Source organism: Phaenicophaeus curvirostris, chromosome 14 (genome assembly GCF_032191515.1).
Source record: "Phaenicophaeus curvirostris isolate KB17595 chromosome 14, BPBGC_Pcur_1.0, whole genome shotgun sequence".
Taxonomy (NCBI): Eukaryota; Metazoa; Chordata; class Aves; order Cuculiformes; family Cuculidae; genus Phaenicophaeus; species Phaenicophaeus curvirostris.
Genome location: NC_091405.1, coordinates 18,320,722 through 18,341,661, shown reverse-complemented (window position 1 = coordinate 18,341,661; position 20,940 = coordinate 18,320,722). Strand labels below are relative to the sequence as shown.

At 65.1% G+C, this 20,940-nt stretch overlaps 4 protein-coding genes across 4 annotated transcripts; 3 read left to right on the top strand and 1 right to left on the bottom strand.

Annotated features, from left to right (window-relative positions):
- Window positions 1-15: 15 nt before the first annotated feature.
- CHTF8 (chromosome transmission fidelity factor 8) lies at window positions 16-1,769 on the bottom strand. The gene is made up of 4 exons (XM_069868152.1): window positions 1,727-1,769; window positions 903-935; window positions 668-788; window positions 16-593 (listed from the first exon to the last, which is right to left on the bottom strand). The coding sequence occupies exons 2-4, from the start codon at window positions 923-925 to the stop codon at window positions 381-383; spliced, it is 357 nt and encodes a 118-aa protein (XP_069724253.1). The 5' UTR covers window positions 926-935; window positions 1,727-1,769; the 3' UTR covers window positions 16-380.
- Window positions 1,770-1,794: 25 nt separating this feature from the next.
- UTP4 (UTP4 small subunit processome component) lies at window positions 1,795-7,411 on the top strand. The gene is made up of 16 exons (XM_069868148.1): window positions 1,795-1,990; window positions 2,762-2,953; window positions 3,028-3,112; window positions 3,221-3,310; window positions 3,433-3,641; window positions 3,804-3,975; window positions 4,053-4,144; window positions 4,477-4,573; window positions 4,948-5,012; window positions 5,165-5,287; window positions 5,431-5,590; window positions 5,892-5,998; window positions 6,196-6,291; window positions 6,511-6,696; window positions 6,843-6,953; window positions 7,210-7,411. Exons 1-16 carry the CDS (start codon window positions 1,832-1,834, stop codon window positions 7,324-7,326), a joined length of 2,061 nt encoding a protein of 686 aa, XP_069724249.1. The 5' UTR covers window positions 1,795-1,831; the 3' UTR covers window positions 7,327-7,411.
- A 1,318-nt stretch (window positions 7,412-8,729) lies between these two features.
- SNTB2 (syntrophin beta 2) lies at window positions 8,730-16,186 on the top strand. Its single transcript, XM_069868151.1, has 7 exons — window positions 8,730-9,199; window positions 12,769-12,979; window positions 13,342-13,552; window positions 14,021-14,163; window positions 14,357-14,553; window positions 14,717-14,898; window positions 15,007-16,186. Exons 1-7 carry the CDS (start codon window positions 8,761-8,763, stop codon window positions 15,097-15,099), a joined length of 1,476 nt encoding a protein of 491 aa, XP_069724252.1. The 5' UTR covers window positions 8,730-8,760; the 3' UTR covers window positions 15,100-16,186.
- Window positions 16,187-16,942: 756 nt separating this feature from the next.
- On the top strand, window positions 16,943-20,665 carry VPS4A (vacuolar protein sorting 4 homolog A). Its single transcript, XM_069868561.1, has 11 exons — window positions 16,943-17,068; window positions 17,311-17,422; window positions 17,501-17,648; window positions 17,724-17,785; window positions 18,074-18,193; window positions 18,375-18,531; window positions 18,885-19,033; window positions 19,196-19,277; window positions 19,363-19,582; window positions 19,675-19,815; window positions 20,252-20,665. The coding sequence occupies exons 1-11, from the start codon at window positions 17,048-17,050 to the stop codon at window positions 20,351-20,353; spliced, it is 1,314 nt and encodes a 437-aa protein (XP_069724662.1). The 5' UTR covers window positions 16,943-17,047; the 3' UTR covers window positions 20,354-20,665.
- Window positions 20,666-20,940: the final 275 nt, after the last annotated feature.

Genomic DNA, 20,940 nt, shown 5'->3' with positions numbered 1-20,940 from the left:
GTTTTATATCCTGATGGATTTGTCAAAATAAAGACTTGCACAGTGAAAGGGTAACGTGTGTGGAGGAGATGGTAGTTTAACTCTACCTGAAGGGTAGAAGGAGCTTCCTGCCCACCAGGATCCATCTCGCCTGGGCTGGCAGCTGGGTTTCTTCCCCCAGGTTTGGCAGCTCTTAGAAACAGAGTCATTATTAGGGGGCCAAGTGACCCAGAAAGGGCTCTGGGTGCGCAGACATAGGATCTAGCACCCCAAGCTGCCCCAGGAGCAATCTGGCAGGGTAGGAATGAGGCCAGGGCTGGCCCTGGGTCTCCTCAGCCCTGGCTGCGGTGCCTGGGGCTACCTAGCAGCAAGGTGGAGCTCATGGCTACCAGTCTGAGTCCTCACACTTTCTTGGGCACGTTGGTGATGATGGGCTTGGGGCGCGTTTTGAAGAGGAGCTTGGTTTTGATGAGGGCAGTGACAGCATAGTGGGCATCTGCCCTCGTGGGGTCAGGCTCGGTGTCTCTCTGCTTCACCAGGACAGCAAAGGGCTTCTCCAGCTGCACCACCTTCCCGTAGAGGATGTGGTGGCCCACAATAAGCACAGGAACTCCCTGGAGAGAGAAAGATGGAGGGTGAGGGCAGGTAGAGTCCCGGCCGTGCCCTGGTAAGGCGGTGGCTGCCTCACCTCGTGGGTGTAATGCAGGTCTCCCAGGAGGCTCCCAGCCAGGCCACCGCTCTGCCGGGGCTCAACCTCGCCCTGCAGCTCCACCAGCACCCACTGGGCCAGGCCTCCAGCACCCCCAGTGCTGTTGGGGAGAGAGAAGCAGGTTCACGCAGTGGCTCCAGCCCTGCCCAGGGCTGGGTGGGGTTGGGATTTGGGAGCTGGGGGAGCAGGATCCCACAGCCTGCACTGGCCTCACCTGGAGATGACGATCTGCACCATGATCTGGGCCCTGCAAAGCACCAGCAGGGACAGGGTTAGTGTAGGTGTCTAGGGCCTTCCCTCAGCCGGGCCACTTGCCCCTGTGCTCCATGCACCCCCATGCCCAGACCACTTCTGCCCTGCAGCCTTCTATCTGGACCCCATCCCCTCAAGTCCTGCAGTCCCCTCAGGCCCTCACCCCCAAACCCCCTCCCTCCTCCACGGCCTGCAGCTTCCTTCCCCCTCTATGCCCCTATATCCATACCTCTGGGACCCTGCATCCCACAGCCCAGGCCCCCTTCCCCTCTCCTACTGCAGGCCCAGCCCCCCTTCCCTCTCCCCTTGCAGCCCCCCACCCCCAAACCCCCTCCCTCCTCCAGGGCCTACAGCTTCCTTCCCCCTCTCTGCCCCTATATCCATACCCCTGTCCCCTGGGACCTTGCGGTCCAGGCCCCCTTCCCCTCTCCTACTGCAGCCAAACCCCCTCCCTCTTCCAGGGCCTGCAGCTTCCTTCCCCCTCTCCGCCCCTGTATCCATACCCCTGTCCCCTGTATCCCGCAGCCCAGGCCCCCTTCCCCTCTCCTACTACAGTCCCACCCCCACGCCCAGCCCCCTCTCCCTGCACCCTATCCCATGGCTTGTCCCCCCTTCTTCCCCGACAGCCCCGTGCCCAGCCCCCCTCCTCCTGCAGCGCCCCCAGCCGCACATCCTCTTCCCCCCCGGCCTCCTCCGTAGCTCAGGGGCCGCCGGGCTGAGCTCCTCCCCGCGCTGCCTTCACCCCCCCTCCCCGGCTCCCGCAGCCCCCGCTCCGCTCTCCCGCACCGCCGACAGCGCCCGAATCTCCCGCCGCGCCCTCCGCTTCCGCTTCCGGTCCCGCCGCCCCGCGGGCACTTCCGGCGCCGCGCGCACGTGTGGCGGCGCGGGGCGATGGGGGAGTTCGAGGTGCACCGGGTGCGCTTCTTCGCTCTGGTGCCCGCGGGCGTGCGCTGCCTCGCCTGCCCGCCCCGCGCCCAACGCCTCGCCCTCGCCCGCACCGACGGCGCCGTCGAGGTCTACAACTTCGCCGCTAACTACTTCCAGGAGAAGGTGAGGGGGCCGAGTCGGGCGGGGCGGGGCGGCACCGGGCCGGGACAGGCTGTACCGGGCCCTGTCAGGCTGTACCGGGCAGTACTGGGCTGTATGAGGCACTATGGGACATCCCTGGGCGGTACCCAGCTGTAGCGGGCAGCACGGCGCAGCACCGGGCACTGCTGGGCAGTACGGAGTCACTGACCACCAGGTTGGAAGAGACCCACTGGATCATCGAGTCCAACCACCCACATCAGTCACTAACCCGAGTCCCTCAGCACCTCGTCCACCCGTGCCTTAAACCCCTCCAGGGAAGGTGAATCAACCCCCTCCCTGGGCAGCCTCTGCCAGTGCCCAGTGACCCTTTCTGTGAAGAATTTTTTCCTAATGTCCAGCCTGACCCTCCCCTGGTGGAGCTTGAGGCCATTCCCTCTTGTTCTGTCCCTTGGGAGAAGAGCCCAGCTCCCTCCTCTCCACAACCTCCTTTCAGGTAGTTGTAGAGAGCAATGAGGTCTCCCCTCAGCCTCCTCTTCTCCAGGCTAAACACTCCCATCTCTCTCAGCCGTTCCGCTTGTTCTCCAGCCCCTTCACCAGCTTCGTTGCTCTTCTCTGGACTCGCTCCAGAGCCTCAACATCCTTTTTGTGGTGAGGGGCCCAGAACTGAACACAGGATTCGAGGACTCACCAGTGCCAAGTCCAGAGGGAGAATGTATGGCCCAGTACCGGGCTCTACTGGGCCATACGGCACAGCACCGGGCGGTGCAGCAGGCTAACGGGTGTCCCTCCCAGGTGATCCCTGGGCACGAGGCCCGGTCGGTGGAGGCGTTGTGCTGGGCGGCGGGCGAGCGGCTCTTCGGGGCTGGGCTCAGCGGGGAGATCATCGAGTATGACCTGGCCGGGCTGCGCGTGGGGCGCTGCGTGGACGGCGGCGGGGGACCCATCTGGAGCATGGCGGCCAACGGCAGCGGCACGCAGCTGGCGGTGAGTGCGGCCGGCACCGCAACTGGGGCGCTTTCCCAGTCCTGCGGCAGTGCCTGACCCCGGTTCTCCCACAGATCGGCTGCGAGGACGGCTCGGTTAAGATCTTCCAAGTTGTGCCTGGAGGGATCCAGTTTGAGCGGAACCTGGACAGGCGGAAAGGTGAGTCTGGGAGGGTTCGATGCCGTAGCGGCGTTGTCCATCCTGTCCATTCCTGGTGTTTGAGGGGCTGTGAGACTGCTTTCACATCTGGAGCTCCGTTTCCTGCAGGCCGCATCCTGTGCCTCTCCTGGCACCCGTCAGGCACTCACATAGCAGCCGGCTCCATCGACATCCTCCGCGTGTTCGATGTCTGTTCAGGTAACTCGCACCCCAGGGGCCGATCCCGGCTTGTCCCCCGTCTCAAGGACTGTCGCCACCAGCACATCCCCTGCTTTGGGGGGTTCCTCTTGCGGCCCCCAACCGTCCTGCTCATCTCTCAGGCCAAACCGTGAAGAGGATCATGGTGAACTACCACGTGCAGAAGGTGAAGCGCGAGTGCATCGTGTGGAGCATCGCCTTCCTCTCCAGCGGCACCGTCGTCACCTCGGACTCATTCGGGAGGGTGCAGTTCTGGGACTGGGAGCGAGGGACGCTGCAGGAGTCCCACACCGTCAGCACCTCGGCTGTCCTCTCCCTGGCTGTGTCAGAGGTCAGGACTCCCTTTGCGTCTCCCCTGGTTCAGCTGGGGCCCCTTTGGGTTGGCAGGAGCAGGGCTGGGAGAGAGGCTGCCGGTCCCTGCCCGCCTCCCAGAGCTGCCTTGTTGGTCTTCCCAGTCTGTGCCCTCAAACCCCAGCCCTGTTTCTCTCACCAGAAGGAGGACAGCATCGTCGTGGGCACCTCGACTGGGGCCACCTACCAGTTCCAGCTGCTGCCAGTGAAGATGGGCAGCCTGGAGAAGCGCTGGGTGCGGACGAAGCCCTTCCAGCATCACACCCACGACGTGCGAGCCGTGGCACACAGCTCGACAGCGCTCATCTCCGGGGGTACGACTGGCTGTGGGCACGAGAACCTGAGTCTCTCCCTCTGGTACCAGTTTGGCTGACCTCTGCTTGGCTTCCAGGCCTGGATGCCCAGCTGGTGATCCGCCCACTGATGGAGAAGGTGCAGAAGAAGGGCTACGAGGCAGCGCTCCGCAAATTCACCTTCCCCCACGTGAGTGCCACTCGGTGCAGAGTCTCACGCCTGGTGAGCAGGCTGGCAGGGCTGGTTCCTCCTGCAGGAGAAGGCCGGCTCTCCCTGCCCTGCTGGATCTCCTCGCTGGCCCTGGCATGTCTGGAGGCTCCTGCCATGGGGTGGGCAAGGGGGTGGAAGCTGGGAAGTTGGTTTTGCTGGTCCTGCCGGGTCTCCAGGCTCTCATCCCATGGGACCCAAGTCCTTCCTCTCCCCCACCCTGGAGCCTCTGGCACCCTAGGGTGTTTTGGCTTTGGCCCAGCCCTTTCTCCCAGGCTGCGGGTTCATGTCAGTCTGGCTGTTTCTGCATGCAGCGACGCCTCGTCTCCTGTGCCAGGAAAGCCCGGCTGCTCCTCTTCCAGTTCTCCCAGCACTTGGAGCTCTGGAGACTTGGCTCCACCGAGGAGACTGGTAAGTCGCAAGCTCTCCGGTGCAAGGCATATGGCAGAGCCCGTGTTCCCTGCAGGATTTTGGGCATGAATGACGCTTCTGTTTGGGTGGCGGAGGGGTGGTTGAGCCTGGGCCCCTTCCTCCCCACAGCCCTGCGCTAGCGTGTCAGCTGCGAGCTGGTCTGCGTTTCCCTGCACAGGCTGCAGGCGGTGAGAAGCTGTGCTTGCGCTTCCAGGGAGCTGGGCCAGGCCTGGGGAGTTCAGCCTCAAGGGAGGCTGGGGAAGGGTCTGAGCAATCCCTCGGCTGCTGCTCCCCCAGGGTCCCCACATGCTTGGCAGATCCCATGCAGTTTCCCCACGGTCACTGATGTGCCACTTGGTATCTTGTCATCCCAGGAAAGGATGGTCAAGTCCTTCCCTTGTGCCGCATGCCTGAGCACCTCCTGCAGCTCAAGAGCAAGGTAAGGCTGAGCCGGAGCCAGGGTCTGCCCTGGTGCCTGCTCCACCACAGGAGGGGACTTCAGCAGCCTACACTCTCCCTGTGAGAGCCGAGCTCCGTGTGCCAGCCTGCTGGGGGATTGGTGGGCCCTGCTCAGCCCCTCTGCCTTTCCAGGGTCCAGAGCACATCTACTGCAGCTGCGTCTCGCCCTGCGGCAGCTGGGTTGCGTACTCCACAGCCTCCCGCTTCCACCTTTACCGAGTGCAATACGAGAGCAACAGCATCAGCGTCAAAAAGGTGAAGAGGGTGGTGGGGAGGGGTGGTGGGTGCCTGTGAGGCCCCACGGGGCTGGCATGGCCAGTGTACCTTGCGGGCTGATGCACGGGGAGTAAGTGTGACAATGATAGGTGACTGCCAGCACTGCTTTCCACCCCTCCAAGGTCCCCAGAGTGCCCAAGCTGCTGCTCCCGGCCTATCAGCTCCAGTTCTCCGCCAGCTCTGACAGTCTCTTCGTCGCCTCCGCTCGAGGCTCAGTCCACGTCCTCCAGCTGCTGGAGCCAGGGGGCTGCAAACACCTGCACACGTTTCGGCCGCCCTCAGGTTTGGGCTGGTGGCGGGTGGGGAGACATTGGGAGTCCCTGGGCTCCAAGTCCCGTCCCCGCTGTGGGTGCAGAGGGGTGTGCGGAGCCAAGCGTGTCCCTCTTTTCCTGCCCTGGAGCATCTGGGTCCTTCCCCAGCAGCTGCTGCCCTGTGTTTGTGCCACGCTTTTGGCCTGGCGCGGGCCAGGGAGCGGGACACTCAGATCCACAGCTGAGACGCGGGCCTGGGTGTCCCCTGGGGTGGCTCTGAGGCTCCTGGCAGGCCTGAGCGCCCCTTACAGCTGGTAGGGCTGTTTCCGCAGGCTCCCCCGAGGCTGTTTACCTGTTGGCATCGAGCGCAGATGGGCACTGGCTGGCCGCAGTCGGAGGGGACTGGACAATCCACATCTACAACCTGAAATGCTTCAAGGTAGGAGCAGGTGCTGGAGGGCACCGCAAGAATGACCCCCTCTTGCCTTGGGGGGCCAGTGGGTTTGGCCCGTGAGTCGCCTCCCTGGCAGCGATTGCTGTATCCCTGGAGCAGGGTGGGGGGCGGGTGTGAGGGAACAGGGGCGCAGGGGTGGTCCCGGTTGTTGCCGTCAGGAGTTTTCCTCTTCTGCCTCACAGCATCACTGCACGGTGCCCATGTACAGCTGCGCAGTGACGGCCCTCGCCATCCACCCGCTCACCAACAACCTCGTTATCGCCTACTCGGACCAACAGGTAGGAGCTCTCCTGGGTGCAGCAGTTGTGACCCTTGTCCTTTCCCTGTGGCTCTTTCCTTGGCCTCAGGGCGTTCTGAGCAGGCACAGGGACCTGGCTGCCTTCCCTGGCCGCAGCCTGGCCCCTCACAGCGCTCATGGCTTGACTTGAGCATAGGGGTGATGTCGGGGAGGACCGAACCTTGTGACCCACCTCATCTTCCCTCTCCTGCCTCTCCAGCTGTTTGAGTTCAGCATCCCCGAGAAGCAGTATACAGCCTGGAGCCGCATGGTGCAGAACTGTGGGCTGCACAAGCTCTGGCTGGAGAGGGACTCGCCCATCACCCACATCACCTTCAACCCCAAAAAGCCCTCACATATCCTGCTCCATGATGTCTACATGTTCTGCGTTATCGACAAGTCCCTGGTGAGCCTGTGTGCCTGGGTGGGAGGGCTGCGGTTGGAACCAGGGCATCTTCCTTGCCCAGCCCAGCTGTGCCTGTTCCCACTGGGAGCGGGACACGGTGCCGTGGTCTGGGCAGCGCTGATGTGTGCTGCGTGCTCTCCTCGCAGCCCTTGCCAGACAACAGTGCCCTCCTGATGAACCAAAGCACCCTCAAACAGCTCCCAGAGACTGCCAGGCAGCGACAGCTCCACGCCTTCAAGATCTGCAAGAAGTTCCAGGTGGGTGGTGGTGTTGGGTTTGTCCCATGTTGAGGAGAGGGTGCTGGGGGCGGGCGCAGTCCTCGCAGCCTCACCTGCTCTTGCACCCAGATTTTGTGGGCTCCGATTGCCCAGCAGTTCCTGCAGCACAGCCCTAAGCAATGTCCCTGGTTACGGCTAAGCCAGAGCCAGCTGCAGGGCAGCTCCGCGTGGCCAGCCGAGGCCGAGGGGCACTGTCACCCTGCTCTCATCTCCTGCCCCCTCCCCTGCCCCACAGCCCCTGCTCTTTGCGGATCTGCTGGACGACAACTGCCTTGTGATGGTGGAGCGGCCGATCTTGGACTTCAAGACCCAGCTGCCTCTGCCCATCCAACAGAAGAAATTTGGCACCTGAGAGCAGAATATGCTGCTCCAGCCACAGAAACTGTGTGTGTTTCTTTCCTAGGATGCTGTGGGAATAAACACTGCTGTTGTGTACAGCTGCAGGCTTGGGGCTCATCCCTGCCCTGTGGTGCTCCCTGGAGTCAGAGCAGTGGGTCAGGCTGGCACTGGCCGGAGCACGAAGGTGCCGGCACTCCGTAGGGATCCCCTGTTCGTGCCAGTCCTCCTCCTGGGGCTGCAGGGACAAGACAGCACCTCAGGTCTCCTGCCTTCACACTGACTGCTCCACCGGGCAGCAGTGGGTCCTGGTGTTGGCTTCTCTCTCGTGCCAACCAGCAGCCAGGGTGGGCTGGCAAGTGCAGGGAGCTCCCATCCCCTCGTGAGCTGGGCTCTGGGCAAAGAGACAGACGGCGATTCCTGGTGATAGGCAGCATCTCCGGCTGGGCGAGTAGCGTCCCACGCCACAGGAGAGGTGCCATCTTGCCGAGCCAGAGCTGCGTGCTGGTGGAATTTGTGGTGTAGTGGGGTCCCTCTGCCAAAGCACTGCGCTCAGCATGTACAGCAGCCGATAGCTGGAAAGCTGAGAACCTTCTTCTCCAGCCCTTCCAGTAACACCAGTACCGCGTTCCCGGTTTGTGCTTGTACTCGACCAGTTAGTCCTGAAGTCCAGTTAGTTAGAAGTTAGCTCTGCCTGGATGGAGCAGGATTAGGGTGCTTCCCTTGCACCCCCAAAGGTTGTCATGGTTGGGGTAAGCCACGACACGTAGGAGTTGTGGGCAAGAGGACGTCTTTATTAATTATCGCAGAATCACCAGGATGGAAAAGACCCACCGGGTCATCGAGTCCAACCATTCCCATCAATTACTAACCCATGTCCCTCAGTGCCTTGTCTACCTGTTCCTTAAACCCCTCCAGGGAAGGGGACTCAACCCCCTCCCTGGGGAGCCTCTACCAGTGCCTAATGACCCTTCCTGTGATATTTTTTTCCTAATATCCAGCCTGAACCTCCCCTGGGGGAGCTTGAGGCCATTCCCTCTCGTCCTGCCCCCTGTCACTCGGGAGAAGAGCCCAGCTCCCTCCTCTCCACAACCTCCTTTCAGGGAGTTGTAGAGAGCAATGAGGTCTCCCCTCAGCCTCCTCTTCTCCAGGCTAAACAGCGAGCGTGGCGCGAAACTGAGCGCGCGGCGCTGAGGCCACGCCCCCCTCCTTCCGGCTCGACCAATCGCTGCAGCGGCGGCCGCGCCGCCGCTGCAGCGATTGGTCGAGCCGGAAGGAGGGGGCGTGGCCTTATAACCACGCCCCCTCGCTCATCGCTGAACCAATCGCTGTGCGCCATGCGGGCGTGGGCGGGGCTTGCTGGCCCCGCCCCTTGGAAAAGGCGCGCCACGCCCCCCTCCCCCCCCCATTCCCCTCCGCGGTCCCGGTGCGCGGTGGCGGCGCTGCCGGTATGGCCGTGTGGACCCGGGCGTGTAAAACGGGGCTGTTGGAGCTGCTGCTCCGGGAGCGTTGGGTGCGGGTGGCGGCGGAGCTGAGCGGGGAAGCGCTGAGCCTGACGGCGGAACCGGGAGGAGGAGGAGGAGGAGGAGGCGAAGCGGCGGTGAACGGCGTGGTGAACGGCAGCGCGGAGGCGGCGCCCGGCGGCGTGCGGAGGGTGCGGGTGGTGAAAGCGGAGGCGGGGGGGCTCGGCATCAGCATCAAAGGGGGACGGGAGAATCGGATGCCGGTGCTCATCTCGCGCATCTTCCCGGGGCTGGCGGCGGAGAGGAGCGGGGCGCTCCGCTTGGGCGACGCCATCCTCGCCGTGAACGGCGTCGATCTCCGCGATGCCACCCACGATCAAGCCGTCCAGGCGCTGAAACGAGCCGGGAGAGAGGTCATCCTCGAAGGTACGAGACGAGCCCCCTGCTCTCTGTCTCCGAGTGCCCCCCCACCCCTACCCCACCGGGAACGGGTCCCGTCGCTCCCGCTGCCGCCGTCACCGGGCTCCCGTACTCGCTTTTGAGCCTCTTTTTGTGTTGTGGGGCTCTGCTCCCCCCACTCTACCCCGGTCACATGTGTGTCCCCCCCAACTGTGAACCCCCCCAACTCCGCTACTGGCTCCTGGTGTCCCTGCTTGGGATGGGGACAGGGACAGGAGTGTCCCCTCCCCGGCCTTGTGGGTGGGATGGGGACCCCTCCCAGCTGGGGACAAGGACAGACCTTCTCGGACCATGCCCCCTTGGAGTGAGCTGGTGTCCCTCTTGGATAGAGCTCGTGTCCCCTTGGACAGAGCTGGTGTCCCCTTTTGGAGAGAGCTGGTGTCCCTCTTGGATACAAATGGTGCCCCCTTGGACAGAGCTGGTGTCCCCCCTTGGAGAGAGCTCGTGTCCCCTTGGATAGAACTGGTGTACCTCTTGGATACAACTGGTTCCTCCTTGGACTGAGCTGGTGTCCCCTCTTGGAGAGAGCTCATGTCCCCTTGGACAGAGCTGGTGTCCCTCTTGGATACAACTGGTGCCCCCTTTTAAACAACTGGTGCCCCCCCTTGGACAGAGCTGGTGCCCCCCCTTGGACAGAGCCGGTGTCCCCTCTTGGAGAGAGCTCGTGTCCCCTTGGATAGAACTGGTGTCCCTCTTGGATACAACTGGTGCCCCCTTGGACTGAGCTGGTGTCCGCCCTTGGAGAGAGCTCATGTCCCCTTGGACAGAGCTGGTGCCCCGCCTTGGACAGAGCTGGTGTCCCTCTTGGATACAACTGGTGCCCCCTTTTAAACAACTGGTGCCCCGTCGGACAGAGCAGGTGTCCCCTGGCTGTGATGTCCCCCATCTTTGGGGACGGAGCCCCTGGGGTGGGTGCCTGTGCCCCCTGCGTCCCCAGGGAGGGCAGTGTCTCCGCAGAGGTGGGTTTGGGCTCTGTGCCCAGGGCACAGCTGGCTCGGCGCTGGCGCAGCGGAGCCACCGGCTCCTGCCTGACCTGTTCCCGGCTGCCCGACAAGCTCAGGCAGGAGCCCGGCGGCGTGCGGCACAGGGCTCGTGCCGTGGGGCACCGCGCCCCGGGCACCTGGGAGGGCACGAGCCCCCGTGCCACGCATCGGGGTGGCCAGTGCAGGTCTGGGGTGCCACACGCTGTCCTGGCAACGCCGGCTGGTGCGTGGGGCTGCTCCTGCCCCGTGCTGGGCTCGGCTGCTGGTGCTGCCTGTGGTTGCTCCGGACGTGCTGCGCTGGCGCAGGGGCAGGTAGGTGGGTCGGCTCCTTGGGTTCGGTCCAGGTGGAGCTGCAGAGTTGGGCTCGGTGCGTAAACGCCTCTGTGGTGGGTTGGAGGCAGCGAGAGTCCCCGTGGGATCCCACATGGCCTGGCCGGTTGATCCTCTTCCTGCAGGAGCTCTGGTCCCGTCGTGTGTTTGTCCCTCGCTTCCTCCATGGCCATGGGCATCGCAGCAGCTGCCCCGTCCTGGCCTGGGGGTGATGTTGGGGTGCTCAAGGGCCCTGGGGCTGCCTGTCTGGTGGCTGCGGCTGCCCATGGCCTGGGGGGATGGATTGGAACCTGGTCAGTGGCCGCTGGTGCTGGACAGGAGCTTGGGGACACCTTGGGTGCCCCAACCTGCCTGTCCTTGCCAGGCAGGTGGTGATGGTGGAACGCAGGGCATCATCCTCATGGTTGGACTCAATGATCGGGTGGGTCTCTTCCAACCTGGTTATTCTATGATTCTATGATTCATTGCTCTCTGCAACTCCCTGAAAGGAGGTTGTGGAGAGGAGGGAGCTGGGCTCTTCTCCCAAGTGACAGGGGACAGGACAAGAGGGAACGGCCTCAAGCTCTGCCAGGGGAGGTTTAGGCTGAACATTAGGAAAAAAATTTTCACAGGAAGGGTCATTGGTCCCTGGCAGAGGCTGCCCAGGGAGAGAGTTGAGTCACCTTCCCTGGAGGGGTTTAAGGCACGGGTGGACGAGGTGCTGAGGAACATGGTTTAGTGATTGATGGGGATGGTTAGACTCGCTGATCCGATGGGTCTTTTCCAACCTGGTGATTCTATGATTCTGTCCCAGCGCTGGGCTTTGCCGTGCAGACTGGGGTGCCGGGGGGCACGTGGCACGCTGGGGGAAGGGAGCCCTTCCGCCTGTGTGCCAGAGCTGCCGTCCTGCGAAGGCGAAAGCTGCCTGCAAGAGTTGAGTGTGGAAACGTGGAGAAACCTCTGTGCCGGGTGTCATTGCCGGAGGGAGCTCGGGCGCTGCGGACGGGCTGATGCCATCCAGGCTGATGCCATCCAGGCGGGGCACGGGGGCTCAGCCTTGGCGAGGCTGGTGCCTCTGCCGTGCAGACCGAGCAGCCGCCTTCGTGCACTCCGGGTTTCCTTTGCGGTGAGCGCGTAGGCGTGGCGGCGGGGTGACTGCGTGCCGGCTCTCCAGAAGGCAGAAGCGATGGGTGCGGGTGCCAGTGGCTCCAGTGCCCACATCTGGCAAACAGCTGCTGCCGGGATTACCGCCCTCTCCGCGCGCGCCTAATCCCGCTGCCTGGCCAAGCCAGGCAGCGGGATTAGGCGCGCGCGGAGAGGGCGGTAATCCCGGGATCAGCGTGGCGCGAGGCTAATATTAACTCGTTTGCTGCCCACAGCAAGGACAAGCTCCTCGCGGCAGCACATCTCGCTCGCACCGGTGGGACGGCTGGCCTGGTGCAGCGTCGTGCCAGCTCTACAGCTGATTTCCGAGCAGTTCGGAGCTTCACTTCATGGCAGATCACAGTTTATTTGCTTTTTTTTTTTTTTTTTTGGTTGGTTCCAGTGCTGGCGGCAGGCGGCTCGGCTGACGCTCCTTGACATCTCGGAGGCATTGGCTGTCGCCAAGCGTAGCAACAGGGTGCTGGTGCCTCCTCTTCGGCCTCGCTGGGTGGTGCGCAGGGAGGGATAGGCTAGTGGGAATAGGAGCCTCCTTCCTTCCTGCTTGGCCTCGGAGAGGAGCGTGGAGCCAGGATGTCCTGGCTGCAAATCCTTCTCCTCCTCCCCGTCCTGCTGGCAGGCGTGGGGTCAGCCCGCTGGCAGCACCCGCGGCGCTGGAAACTTGGCCGCTGCTGTCAGGATGGGCTGCAGCCTGACCTCCTGCCTGGCTCCATTGTGCCGTGTCGCCTTCCCTTTCCTACACCGGGAACAGGGATGAGCCACCACTGCGTGTCCTCTACTCAGGACACCTCTGTCTTGGAGCAGAGTGGGACCCCAGGGCTGCATCATCCCCCAAACGCCCCCTTCCCACTGCCTATCTGCTGCCTGCAGGATGAAACCAGTGAGCTCGTGTCCCTGGGCCGCAGGTGGTGCTGGTGGCACTGGGGAGGGGGTCCCACAGCCCCCCAGGGCTGGCCAAGAGCCCCTGCATTCCAACAGGACACGACAACCCCGCAGTCAGAGCATCCGCAGGGCGCGGGGCTGCGGCTCAGGGCTGCGGGACCCCTGCCCAGCCCCAACCTGTCCTCCCTGCTCCCTCCACAGTGAAGTTCATGCGGGAGGTGACCCCCTACATCAAGAAGCCCTCGCTGGTGTCAGACCTGCCGTGGGAGGGGGCCGTCCCGCAGTCCCCCAGCTTGAGCGGCAGCGAGGACTCGGGCTCCCCGCAGCACCAGGGCCCCCGTGACCGCAAGGTGATCCCCCTCAAGATGTGCTTCGCCGCCAGGAACCTCAGCATGCCCGACCTGGAGAACAGGTGAGGGCAGAGGCTGCCTGGCTCTGTGTCCCCCCCGCAGGCCCAGTGGTTGCTGGTGTGGGGGATCCCGCTCCCTGCGGACCCCCCGGAACAGGGCTGGGGGCTCCCCTCGGTGCAGCCGTGAGCTCCTGCTTCCCCTGCTGAGCTGAGACAGGGAAATCCAGGGGGTTTGGCTGGGGCCAGGGCTGTGCAGGACTGGCTCATGGAAACAAGGAGCCCTGCAAATGCCCCTGGCTTTGCCGGCTGGCACTGGAGCGTGCTGGCTGCTCCCCAGCGTGGCTGGAGCCCCACACCAGTTTGTAGGGCTGGGCACGGGCAGGCACCGCTGTTCCCATCCCACCCCATCCCACGTCCCCTCGCAGGCTGATTGAGCTGCACTCGCCGGACAGCAGGAACACCCTGATCCTGCGCTGCAAGGACACGGCAACGGCGCACTCCTGGTTCACAGCCCTGCACGCCAACATCACCGCCCTGCTCCCCCAGGTCCTGGCGGAGCTCAACACCATGCTGGGCACCGGCGGCGCCGCGCACGGTGGCAGGGAGGTGAAACACATCGCCTGGCTGGCCGAGCAGGTATGTGCCGCAGGGACTGTGCCGATGCCGCTCTGGGGACTGGCACTGCCCGGCGCCATCCCTGGAGAGGCCCAGCAGCACTGATGGGGCTGTGGTTGCAGCTGCATGGCTGCTGGAGAGCCCTGTCACCAGTCTGGGCACCGGCCTCTGCCACTCTCCTGTGCCCCAGCGAAAGCAGAACCTCCAGTGCCTTCAGCCCCATCTCCCACTGGGATTTCCCAGCTGGAGATGCTCATCACCTCCTCGCTTTTCCAGGAATGCCCTGCCCAAGAGCTGCAGCTGCCCAGGCCCGACAGTGAGCTTGGTGCCAGCAGCAGGGCCCCCGGGGCTGCTTGCGCCTCGATTTTCCAGGGTGGCTGCCCTCCGTTCCACAGGGACGCTGCCAAGAGCCCAGCAAAGCGGAGCCGTGGGAGCAGGGGGCGTGGGCAGCCCCCGGTGCCCCTCACCGTGCCCTCCTGCCTCTTGCAGGCGCGCCTGGACGGCGGGCGGCAGCAGTGGCGGCCGGTCCTGATGGCGGTGACAGAGAAGGACCTGCTGCTGTACGACGGAATGCCCTGGACCAGGGACGCCTGGGCCTCCCCCTGCCACAGCTACCCGCTGGTGGCCACCAGGTGTGCTGGGGACCGTGTCCGTCTGCCTGTGGGCGCTGGGACCAGCTCCCCGCGGCGCATCCAGCTCCTCCGCTCATGCCTTGGCTCTGTCTCTCACCCGAGCCGGAGGGAGACCCTGAGACACCGATGGGCGCGGGGTGACGAGGAGCTGCTGCCGTCGCGCCCCTGACCCGTCTCTCCGTTTGCCCCTCAGACTGGTCCATTCCGGCTCCGGCCGCCGCTCTCCTGCCCTGGGCTCGGAGCTCACCTTCGCCACGCGCACAGGCTCTCGCCAGGGCGTGGAGATGCACGTCTTCCGCGTGGAGACCCACCGGGACCTCTCCTCCTGGACACGCGTCCTCGTGCAGGGCTGCCACGCCGCGGCCGAGCTCATCAAGGAGGTCACTGTGGGTGAGTCCTGCGGCAGAGGGGACCCCGGGGCTCCCTGCTCCCCTCCTGGGGCCCTGGGCTGCCGACACGGCGAGGGCACCGAGGAACCCGAGTGGCCCCGTGGGGGTCGGTGTTGCGGGGAGCTGAGTGGGACATGGGGGCTGAGCCCTCCCCGTGCCCGCAGGCTGCACGCTGGCCGGGCAGGAGGTGCAGCTCTGCATCCACTACGAGGGCGGCTTCACCATCTCTCGGGAGGAGCCGGGCACCAGCGTCCTCTTCCGCTACCCCTACGAGAGGCTGAAGATGTCGGCGGACGACGGCATCAGGACCCTCTACCTGGATTTCGGGGGCCCCGAGGGGGAGCTGGTGAGGAGGGGGCAACCGGGATCCCCTGCCCCTCACACCCCCCCGGTGCCCCCGTGGGGTTTGGTGTTTTGGTGGGGGGGCTGACGCCGCTCTCCGTCTCCTCCCCAGGCGCTGGACCTGCACTCCTGCCCCAAGCCCATCGTCTTCATCCTGCACACCTTCCTCTCGGCCAAAGTCACCCGCATGGGGCTGCTGGCGTAGGTGGCCTTGGCCCCTGTCCCTCCACCACAAACCAGCTGGGGAAAGCAGAGGGGCCCCCCACCCCTCGTGCCCCACCAGTGCCTTGCCAGGGCTGGGACTCGGTGCCCTGAGAGCCGCAGAGTGCAGCAGGACGGGTGCTCGGCGGGGCTGAGCCTCTCCTGCTCCGCGCTGGCCGTCCCGGCCCCCTCCAGTGCCAGGGGGCTGGGGCACAACCACCAGCTTTAATCCCCCCAACAAGGTCTGAAGCCATCGTTGATCTCACCGCCTGTGCCTTGGGGAGGGGCAAACAGCCCCCCATGCTTTGGGGGCCCCCGGCTTTCCCCCCAGCCGTGTCTGGGGGATCCAGTGCCCTCCCCTGTCCCCACATGGGATGGGGCTCGGGCCGCGGGACCCCCCCAGGCTCCCCTCATCCCACTCACCGTGGGGAACACACTTGTCTTACTCAGAGACGTCCATGGGTACAAAATGGCCCTCCTCGAGCCCTGAGGTGCCCATCCCTGCAAGTGGGGTTCAGCCCCCCGACCCCACAGCTGCCTGCGGGGCTGGCATGGGGCGCAGCAGGGACCCCCCCAAACCCCCCAAAGCCACAAAGGTTGCGTCTCTGCTGCCTGGGGAGCCCCTGGCGCTGCCGCCCCCCCCACGTGGCACTGACCCCACAGCCTCCCAGCCGCTGCGGCCTGTGCCCCCTGCCCCGCAGCCATGCGGGGGCTCACAGGCCCCGTGGCTTTGGGTCAGGCCGTGTAGATTCATGCACTTTCGCTTTTTGTACTTTTCCCCCCTTCCCGGTGTGGGGGGGGGGCAGCTCCCACCCCTTGGGGTGCTGGGGGAAGCCCCGGGCAGGGTGGGAGCGGGACCCCCAGGGATCCCCCCTGCCCTCAGCCGGACTCCTCCACGTTCTCTGCTCCCCGCGGGGCGGTGCTGGCTGGGGTGGGGGGTCCCTGGGCTCTGGGGGTGCTGGAGCCCCAGCTTGGGGTCGTGGCTCACTCGCAAGCACTACAGGCCCTGGCCCCCGCGCTGCCCCAGGTGCCACGTGCCCCTTCTATTTTTGTATTCTTTGTAAATCGCTATTTATATCAGATTGCCTTTTCCGGGGCCTCGGAGTCTCACTTTGGGGTTTCCGGGCTGCGAGGACTGGGGGGACTGTGGGTGTTGGGGGGCTGTGGGTATTGGGGGAGCTGTGGGGGTTCGGGGGGGCTTGGGGTGTGGGGGGCAGTAGGTGTTGGGGGGGCAGGGGGCGTCTGTGGGGGGCAGGGGGGGCTTTGGGTGTCAGGTGGGGTCTGGGGTTGGCTGGGGATGTCAAAGGTGACTGGGGGTGTTGGGGGGCTGTAGGTATTGGGGGGCTATAGGTGTCGGGGGGCTGTAGGGGTCGGGGGGCTGGGGGGGGGTGTGGCGGGGCGTGTGTCCCTGACAGGCCGCGAAGGGGCGTGGCTTTTGTGAGTGGGCGTGGTTTGTGAAGGAGCCTTGCTCTGATTGGCTCCGCTGAGAAGGGGCGTGGCCTGTGCGGCTCATCAGCGAGGGGGCGTGGCTTCTACAGCAGCACGGATCTGATAGGCTGGCTTTGAGGGCGTCGCGTGGAGGGGCGTGGCTTATGAGGCACATAGGCCTTTGATAGGCTCATTGTAGAAATAGGCGCGGATTGAGAGAGAGCGCGATTCTGATTGGTCTGTGGCGAAAGAGGCGTGGCTTTTGATTGGCTCTGCTGGAAGGGGGCGTGGCCACCGATAGGATGTGGGTTTTGATTGGCTCCGCGGCGAAGGGGGCGGGGTTATATATAAGACGCGGCTCTGCGATTGGCTCCGCGGCGCGCGGGGGGCGTGTCCCCGGGGGCGTGTCTGGGCCGGAGCCGCCGCCAGGGGCGCTGCAGGCGCAGTGGCGGCCGCTCCCGCGGGCCCCGCCGCCGCCGCCACCGGGCCGGGCCGCGCCAGGAGCGGCCGCACCGGGCGATGAGATGACAACGTCCACCCTGCAGGTAAAAGGCGAGAGGCCGGCAGCGACGCGACGCGGCCCGCGCCTCCCCTGCCCCGCGCGCGGGGCCTAACCCGCCGCCGTCCCCGCCGGGACAGGCCTCGCCGGGCCCCGCCGGCCGCGGGGAGGGACGGAGGGAAGGGGGCCCGGCCCGGGGTTGAGGCGGGGGCGCTCGGGCCCGGAGGGGCGCGGGGGCCTCGTCCCTTCGTCCCTTCGTCCCGGGCTCAGCCTCCCCCCGCCTCGCAGAAGGCCATCGACCTGGTCACCAAAGCCACCGAGGAGGACAAGGCCAAGAACTACGAGGAGGCGCTGCGGCTGTACCAGCACGCCGTGGAGTATTTCCTGCACGCCATCAAATGTGAGAGGGGCCCAGGGCATGGGGCGGGGGGTCCCGGGGGCCGCGGGGCCTTGCGCCATAGCCGGGGTTTCTCCGCAGATGAGGCTCACAGCGACAAGGCGAAGGAGAGCATCCGCGCCAAGTGCATGCAGTACCTGGACCGGGCCGAGAAGCTGAAGGAATACCTGCGCAGCAAGGACAAGCAGGGCAAGAAGCCCGTGAAGGAGTCGCAGAATGACAACAAGGGGTGCGTGGGGTGCGAGGGGGACCCCGCTGCCGCGCCGGGCTTGTCCCGCTTCTGACCCTTGCCCCCTCTCCCCAGGAGCGACAGTGACAGCGAGGGCGAGAACCCCGAGAAGAAGAAGCTGCAGGAGCAGCTGATGGGTGAGGGGCCGCGACGGGCACGGCTGGGCTGGCTGCGGGGTCGGAGGGGGATTCCTGAGGGCCGTCGCCAGGGTGGCTCTGGGATGGGAGCCCAGGACGCTGTCCTAGTCTCAACCACGATTCAAAAAGAATCAGTGTCTTACAGCCCCAAGCCGTGCTCCGTGCAGAGAGGCAGTGGGGTTGCTGTGGGTGGGGGTTTGGTGGGGAGGGACGGGGCTCTGGCCTCCTGACTTGACACAGCACGGTGCCCGTCTGTGAGGCCACGTGAGCAGAGTCGCCCCCTCACAGGTGCCATCATGATGGACAAGCCCAACGTGCGGTGGAGTGACGTGGCCGGCCTGGAGGGAGCCAAGGAAGCTCTGAAGGAAGCCGTGATCCTGCCCATCAAGTTCCCGCACTTGTTTACCGGTGAGGGTCATGGTAGCATCGCGGCTGCTGCCCACCCACAGAAAAGATGCCACGGAGCAGCTGCTGGGGCGGGCGCATGCAGGGAGGCGACCCCAGGCACTGGGAACATGCGTCCCTGCAGGCCCATGTGGATCCCACCTGCACAGGGACGGGGGATCTGTGACACTGGCCTCTCTTGCAGGGAAGCGCACACCATGGCGAGGGATCCTGCTCTTTGGGCCCCCTGGTACCGGCAAATCCTACTTGGCCAAAGCCGTGGCCACTGAGGCCAACAACTCCACCTTTTTCTCTGTGTCGTCCTCGGACCTGATGTCGAAGTGGCTGGGCGAGAGTGAGAAGTAAGCTGGCAGCAGGGCTGCGTGGGTGCTGCGGGCTGCCTCCCGGCTTCCCTGCCAACTGGGCTGGCAGTGCTGGAGCTCCGGCTGGGTCGGAAGAGCCACCAGCACTGGTGAACCATGTAAAGTGTCCCGGGGCGAGCGCGAGCCCTCCAGCGTCTCCATAGCCTGGGCATGGCCCTTTTCCCAGCACGACGCTCACATCCACTGCCAGCACAGGGTTGCTGGGGTGGGCAGGGCCACGAGGAGCTGGCGATGCATGGAGCTTCTTGCCCCGGGGCTGTCGAGGGCGCTGGGCGCTGTCAGGACAGTGGCGGGTCCCTGAGCGGGGACCCTGTCCCCTGCTTTGTTCCTAGGCTGGTGAAGCATCTCTTTGAGCTGGCGAGGCAGCACAAACCCTCCATCATCTTCATCGACGAGGTCGACTCGCTGTGTGGCTCCCGCAACGAGAACGAGAGCGAGGCAGCCCGGCGCATCAAGACGGAGTTCCTGGTGCAGATGCAGGGTGCGTGGGGCTTCCCGGCAGGATAAGCCGACACAGGGAAGGGGAACCCAGGCAGGGGGGAACAGGACGAGGTGGGCAGTGCAGGAGAAGCCGCCCAACACCTCTGTCCCACGGTTCCCTGGGGATTGCTCTGAGCTGCCCGCCTGCTGTGTCTCCGGGCAGGTGTGGGCAACAGCAGCGATGGGATCCTGGTGCTGGGTGCCACCAACATCCCCTGGGTGCTGGACTCGGCCATCAGGAGGAGGTGAGCAGGACACAAGGCCCCCTCCCTGCTCCCGGCCCTGCCAGGGTCTGGCAGCGTGGGGCTCACCCTCTCCACCTGCCCTCAGGTTCGAGAAGCGCATCTACATCCCTCTGCCCGAGGAGGCAGCCCGCGCCCAGATGTTCAAGCTGCACCTGGGCAACACCCCGCACTCCCTGACGGAGGCCAATATCCAGGAGCTGGCCTTGAAGACCGACGGCTACTCGGGAGCTGACATCAGCATCATCGTGCGGGACGCCCTAATGCAGCCCGTCCGGAAGGTGCAGTCGGCCACGCACTTCAAGAAGGTGAGTGGGGCTGCTCTTGGATGGGGATTCGTCCCCAAGGGGCTGCGGGGACGGTGCAGATGCCACGGGTCCCATCTCTGGCTCTGCCCCAGGTCCGCGGTCCCTCCCGCACCACCCCCGGCGCCTTCGTGGACGACCTCCTCACGCCGTGCTCGCCCGGCGACCCGGGTGCCAAGGAGATGACCTGGATGGAGGTGCCCAGCGACAAACTGATGGAGCCCATCGTCTGCATGGTGAGTGTGGCGGCGCGGGGCTGGGCACCCACCCTGCAGGGAGGAGGCCATCCCTGGCACAGCCACGCTGCAGCCCCACCCTGCCGGTCACCTGGCTCTCCTCTGGCGCAGCCACCTTGCTCCAGGGCCACGGCTCCTGGGGTGGATACAGTTCCTCACTCCCCAGAAGGGTCCTCACAACAACCAGACCTCTCGCTCTGCCCACCCCAGGGTGCTGAGCACCCAGGACAGGAGTGAGATTGGGATTGGGGCTGGGCTTACGGCAGCTCCCACATGGAGAACCAGCCCCTGCTGTGGGGCAAAGGCCCCAGCTCCCAGCTTCACCCCCGGGCGCCGCAGGGATGGGGATCGCTGCCTGCATCACCTCACGCTGCCAGGGAGCGTCCCTACCCAGTGCCCGGTCTCAGCTTCCCCCGTGCTCCGTGTTGTTTTGCAGTCGGACATGCTGCGCTCGCTGGCCACCACCCGCCCCACCGTGAACGCCGAAGATCTCCTGAAGGTGAAGAAATTCACGGAGGACTTTGGACAGGAAGGTTAAGGGTAGGGAAGGGAGGCAGGTGTGGGGCTGGGGCGGCTGTGCCGGCAGGGCCCTGCCGAGCCGGCCGTGCCAAACAAACAGGTTCATCTGCCACTCGACGCTCACCCCACCGCACGCAGCACCCAGCGGGGCGCGGGGAGCACGGCCTGGGGGGGCTGACACTATGGGGTGGGGCATCCGAGCATGGCCTGGGCAGCCGGGTGCTCCCCCTGGCCGTGCCCACTCTTCTTCCTGCTCTTTTTTTATTTTTTAAATTAATGCTGCTTTGGGTTCTGTCTTGTTTATAAAAATTAAAACAATCCAAAAGCTTCAGCTGGTGCCTGGCCCTCCTCCCTGAGGCTCTGATGGCACGGAGAGACCCAGCCTGGCCTCCCCCTCCCCAGGAACTCTGCCCTAGGGCTGAGGTCTCCAGTGCTGCTGCGTCCCCAGGAGCTGCCACAGGTCCCCAGGCTGGGAGCAGGACTCGCTGCGCTCCTGCCACCCTAGACAGTGGGTTGTGTCTCCGCTGAGCGTGTGGTGCTCAGAGCAGCCTAGCCAGTGTCCCCCTGCCCTGCCCCAGGCTCAGCCCCACTCACCCCAAGCCCATC

Excerpts from the sequence above, each read along its gene's own strand:
- CHTF8 (XM_069868152.1), bottom strand. The coding sequence starts at position 925 with ATGGTGCAGATCGTCATCTCCAG. Across the intron at positions 789-902 it reads GTGCAGATCGTCATCTCCAG|CACTGGGGGTGCTGGAGGCC; the intron begins GTGAGGCCAGTG and ends TCTCCCCAACAG. Across the intron at positions 594-667 it reads ACCTGCATTACACCCACGAG|GGAGTTCCTGTGCTTATTGT; the intron begins GTGAGGCAGCCA and ends TTCTCTCTCCAG.
- UTP4 (XM_069868148.1), top strand. The coding sequence starts at position 1,832 with ATGGGGGAGTTCGAGGTGCACCGGGTGCGCTTCTTCGCTCTGGTGCCC. Across the intron at positions 2,954-3,027 it reads GCAGCGGCACGCAGCTGGCG|ATCGGCTGCGAGGACGGCTC; the intron begins GTGAGTGCGGCC and ends GTTCTCCCACAG. Across the intron at positions 6,697-6,842 it reads GCGTTATCGACAAGTCCCTG|CCCTTGCCAGACAACAGTGC; the intron begins GTGAGCCTGTGT and ends CTCTCCTCGCAG.
- SNTB2 (XM_069868151.1), top strand. The coding sequence starts at position 8,761 with ATGGCCGTGTGGACCCGGGCGTGTAAAACGGGGCTGTTGGAGCTGCTG. Across the intron at positions 9,200-12,768 it reads GAGAGAGGTCATCCTCGAAG|TGAAGTTCATGCGGGAGGTG; the intron begins GTACGAGACGAG and ends CTCCCTCCACAG. Across the intron at positions 14,554-14,716 it reads CATCAAGGAGGTCACTGTGG|GCTGCACGCTGGCCGGGCAG; the intron begins GTGAGTCCTGCG and ends CCGTGCCCGCAG.
- VPS4A (XM_069868561.1), top strand. The coding sequence starts at position 17,048 with ATGACAACGTCCACCCTGCAG. Across the intron at positions 17,786-18,073 it reads GCTGCAGGAGCAGCTGATGG|GTGCCATCATGATGGACAAG; the intron begins GTGAGGGGCCGC and ends GCCCCCTCACAG. Across the intron at positions 19,816-20,251 it reads TGGAGCCCATCGTCTGCATG|TCGGACATGCTGCGCTCGCT; the intron begins GTGAGTGTGGCG and ends GTTGTTTTGCAG.